Consider the following 4,487-nt stretch of genomic DNA (forward strand, 5'->3'; position numbering starts at 1 on the left):
TGGTCCCTGCACCCTTTCAGAATGAACAATAGCACTGGTTAAAAATAACACAGCGCAAAACCACACCCAGCTCTAGTCCTAGGAAAGGAGAATCCCCCAGATACCGGGCCCAGAAATCTGCATTTCTAACAAGCGCCCCCAAAAGAATTATCATGCAGCCAGCCTTGCACCCATCCTTTAGTGAGTACTGGTCAAGAGCCTGAAGGCCTGGGGAGGACTCTTCTCACAGAAGAATTGGGCGAGCCTGTTCGCCCAGAGAGCGCGCTACTGCTCCTCCCCCGCCCCCCCCCCGCCCCCCGCAAGGTGAACTACGGCTCTTGTTTCTTTGATTTCGATGCCATTCTGTGTTTCATGCGCCCGCCCGGCGCCAAGGCGCGGAGTTGAGCCTGGGGAGAAAGAGGGAGACCGGGGGGGGGGCGGGGGGGGCGCAAACTCTTCCAGCCCCGGCAGCGAGGCTGCACTTGACGCCCCGCGGCCCTCCAGCCTGCCTCGCACCCCCTCCACCGGCCGCCTCCGCGGGCGTGCTTGTGCATCCGGCTGGAGACTGCGCGGGAGCCCGCCCCCGCGCCCCGCTCATTGGCCGCGCCGGCCTCTTCGTCACGGTCTTTTGTCTCGGTGCGCAGGGGATAAAAGCCTCGGCGGCTGCCGTGGGAACCGCGCTGTCGGGACTCGGCTACCCCTCGCTGGGAGGCCGTGCGGAGCAGCTCCCCGGGCAGCTCCCGGTCGCCTGGCGGCCGAGGCCGTGCCCGTGCCTTTTCCCTGCGGGGCCGCGGAGACCGGAAGGCGGCATCCATCGCCCGCAAGGCCTGAGCGTCCGCTGCCCACCGGCCCAGCACAGGTGAAAAAAAAAGGGGGGGGGCGCGATCGCCCCGGCGCGGAGAGAGGAGGGGAAGCTCCACCGGTCCTGGGCGGCTCCCCGTTTGGGGAATCGAGGACTGCGAGGCGGGGGAAGGAGCACTCCGGTGGCCCGGCTGCCTGAGGGCGGAGGTGGGGTTCTGCTGGATGCTGCCCAATGGGTAGGATTTGCCTGGATTGAGAAGGGGGCGTATTCGGGGGGGGGGAAAGGGGTGGGGGTACGGACGCAAACTGTCTGCCTTGAACCCCCTTGGCATCTCCTCCTCTGGAGAGGAGTATGTGGGTGTGCGTGTCCAACTCCTATTCCCTGTCTCCGTGGCAGGCCATTAAAGCCGGATCCGAACTTGGATTCTGTGCGGCTGATTGCGGAGCTGGTAGGCCGACCATTTCCCGGGGGAGATGTCCTGGGGCGGGGGTCGCTTTGGCTCGTTCTCAGAAGGTGGGAGAGGAATTTTCCGCCCGCCGCCCCGAGGAGGCGGCGGAGGCGGCGGCGGGGGGGGGGGGGCGGCTGGGGTGGTGCGGTGAGGGAGGGAGGGGGATGAGGGATGAGGCCACTCCTGACCCTTCCCTCCCCTGCGCTCCGCGGCGGCGCAGTCTGGACGCCCCGAGGTCCCGGATCGGCGACCCCCGGTGGACAGAGAGCTAGCGTAGCCCGACGACGAGCTTTCGCACCAAGGCCACCGGTTGCAGAAGCTGGGAGTGAAATAAAGGCGCGCGCGCCAGGTCCTGCGCTCCTGTAAGATTCTGAGAAATAACGGGGGAGGGGAGAACTTTGAGAAGGGGGTGTGGCTGGGACCTGAGGCCAGGAGGTTACCGAGACCAGACCTTATTTATTCCTACAAATCTGTGACCACTGCGCTCTATTTTGAGAGCCCAATGTCAGCTTCCATACACTCTCATACTTAGAATTAGAAGCAACAGTTGCCCTCCTGGACGACTGGCGGGAGGGGATGGATGTGGCTGTAAAAAGCACCCTGCTAACACGGAGACACCGGCTGGCTCCGTGAGGTTGTAATTGCCAGTCTCCTAGAAGATATTTTTAGGGCAGTGGGCAGATATAAAATGTACTGCAGGACATTCGGGAAGGGAGAAACCCAACTGCAGCCAGTTCCCTTCTTAACTCCTCCCCGTTGTTTTTCTTTTTCACAGCCCCTACCGAGATAGGAAGAAGGCAGAGTGCCCGGCGCGCCCGCAGGTTAGGCTTCCCCACAAAGCCTGAGCAGCTTGCTGTGTTCGGATACCGGAGCGTCGATCGTCGTGGCCAGTCGGTCATGGCTAGCATCATCGCGCGCATGGCTAATAGCCGGCGGCAAAACGCCCCCTTGCCGCCCTGGGCCCATTCAATGCTGCGGTCCCTGGGGAGGAGTCTCGGTCCTTTAATGGCCAGCATGGCAGAGAGAAACATGAAGGTGTTCTCGGGGAGGGTGGTGCCAGCCCAGGGGGAAGAAACCTTTGAAAACTGGCTGATCCAAGTCAATGGGGCCCTACCCGATTGGAATATGTCCGAGGAGGAAAAGCTCAAGCGCTTGCTTAAAACCCTCCGAGGCCCCGCCAGGGAGGTCATGCTTTTGCTCCAGGCGGCCAACCCCAACCTAAGTGTGGCAGATTTCTTGCGCGCGATGAAATTGGTGTTTGGGGAATCTGAAAGCAGTGTGTCCGCTCACGGTAAATTTTTTAACACCCTGCAGGCACAAGGAGAGAAAGCCTCCCTTTATGTGATCCGTTTAGAGGTGCAGCTCCAGAATGCTATTCAGGCAGGGATCATAGCTCAGAAAGATGCAAACCAGACTCGCCTGCACCAGCTCCTTTTAGGGGCCGAGCTGAATGGGGACCTGCGCTTTAGGCTGAAGCATCTTCTCAGGATGTATGCAAACGAGCAGGAGCGGCTCCCCAATTTCCTAGAGTTAATCAAGATGATAAGGGAGGAGGAGGATTGGGATGACACTTTTATTAAACAGAAACGGCCCAAAAGATCTGAGTCGATGGTGGAGAGGGCCACCAGCCCCGTGGCATGTCAGAGCTCCCCTCCGATAGTGGTGGACGGTGCTGACTGCAACGTGATAGAGATAGACGATGCCCTGGATGACTCAGATGAGGACGTGATCCTGGTAGAGTCTCAGGACTCTCCACTGTCCTTCTCAGCTTCCCCTCTCCCCAGACGCAGGGCCAGATCTCAGGATCAAGTGCTGGTCATTGATTCCCCGGACAGTTCCCGGGCTCAATCTCCTTCCACCAGTGGGGGTTCTGGGCACAAGAATGATGGCTCTGGGAATCTGCGTAGAGCCAGGAAGCGAAAACACACAATCCGCTGCTCATATTGCGGCGAGGAGGGCCACTCCAAGGAAACCTGTGACAATGAGAGCAACAGGGCCCAGGTGTTTGAGAATCTGATCATCACCCTGCAGGAGCTGACGCATACAGAGGAGGAAGGGCCGAGAGAGGCTCCTGGAGAACAAAATGACCCTTCTGAACTGCAGTGACGTGGTAACCCCTAGCCTTAAGTGAACCCTGAATCCTGACCCGTCCTCAGTGTCCAGCAGTGTGACAACTGGGGAGGGGAGCTTCTCGTTGCATGAATTCACAAAGCAGCTTTCTTTTTCGGAGCGGAGTAGAAAGGGTCTTGGATACCAGTTCTATGGAGGGAGACACAGCCTGACCTCTGTCCTTGCTTCCCCACTCCCCTCTCTGCCGCCTAAGGGTCTGTTTTCTCTGTGTGCCCATTTCCTTGATGGCTTTATTCTCTTTGTGAAAGTGGCATAATTCATCTTTACATCTTCAAAGTACAAAAAAGTGAAGTGCAAATTACCCCAAACTCTCCACCCTGATCTAACCATTGTCAACCCTTTGATGAGTGTTCTAGAACTTTCCCTATTCCTATGTACCCAGATAGATATACATATAGATAAAAGTGATCAAATATAAGTGCTGTTCTATAGTCTGTATTTTTCCACCAAACGATGTATGTTGTGGGCTTCTTTCTATGTCAATAAATATAAATATATATATATATATATATCAGCATCTATTTCAATGCCTCTGTGTTATTATTTTAGGAAAAGGTAAAGGAAAAAGGAATAAGAAATACAGTAAAAAGCTATAAAGGAGTGGGGTTGTAGCTTGAGGTGGGGTTTTTATCAACCTTGATTTGCAGATGAGGAAAAGGGAAGAAGAAATGGGCTGAAATAGTCCCCAAAGGTAGATGGACAGGGCCCCTTGCCACAACTGGCCTGTCCCTTAGGTCACACAGCCAGGTTAGGTGTGCCCACTGGTTGACTGCCCCAATGCTTGCTTCTCTACCATGTCCGAAGGAGTCTGATGGAGGAAGGGTCTGGTGCTGAGCTAACAGCCCCCAAATGGGAGCTTCCAGCGGCACTGTTCCTGGATCATTTTGGGGAGGAGCACTCTTCCTCCTCTGGGTGAATTCCTTGGATTGCTGCTGCTGCTGTTGCTGCTGCTGCTGCTGCTGCTGCTTATGGACATCCCGGTCACAGCCTGGAATCTCTCCTGTGGCCTGACACCACCCTCTCTGCACTCCCCCGTGAAAGAAAGGAGAGAGCTGCTCCTCCTGGGAGCCCAGCACAAGGCTCAGCTCCTGAGAGATAGCACCAGAGCCTCCCCGCATAAGCCCTGAA

The 4,487-nt window shown here is 56.9% G+C and overlaps 1 protein-coding gene across 2 annotated transcripts; it reads left to right on the forward strand.

Moving 5' to 3' along the window:
* The first annotated feature begins 633 nt into the window (after positions 1-633).
* ZCCHC12 (zinc finger CCHC-type containing 12) lies at positions 634-3,880 on the forward strand. Of its 2 annotated transcripts, XM_041740246.1 has the most exons (4): positions 634-838; positions 1,178-1,229; positions 1,450-1,591; positions 2,005-3,880. In XM_041740246.1, the coding sequence occupies exon 4, from the start codon at positions 2,127-2,129 to the stop codon at positions 3,333-3,335; it is 1,209 nt and encodes a 402-aa protein (XP_041596180.1). In that variant the 5' UTR covers positions 634-838; positions 1,178-1,229; positions 1,450-1,591; positions 2,005-2,126; the 3' UTR covers positions 3,336-3,880. The 2 variants fall into 2 exon arrangements, with proteins under 2 accessions (XP_041596180.1, XP_041596181.1); XM_041740247.1 differs by lacking the exon at positions 1,178-1,229.
* Positions 3,881-4,487: the final 607 nt, after the last annotated feature.

Source organism: Vulpes lagopus, chromosome X (assembly GCF_018345385.1).
Source record: "Vulpes lagopus strain Blue_001 chromosome X, ASM1834538v1, whole genome shotgun sequence".
Classification (NCBI taxonomy): Eukaryota; Metazoa; Chordata; class Mammalia; order Carnivora; family Canidae; genus Vulpes; species Vulpes lagopus.

Coding starts and splice junctions, on each gene's coding strand:
- ZCCHC12 (XM_041740246.1), top strand. CDS start 2,127: ATGGCTAGCATCATCGCGCGCATGGCTAATAGCCGGCGGCAAAACGCC.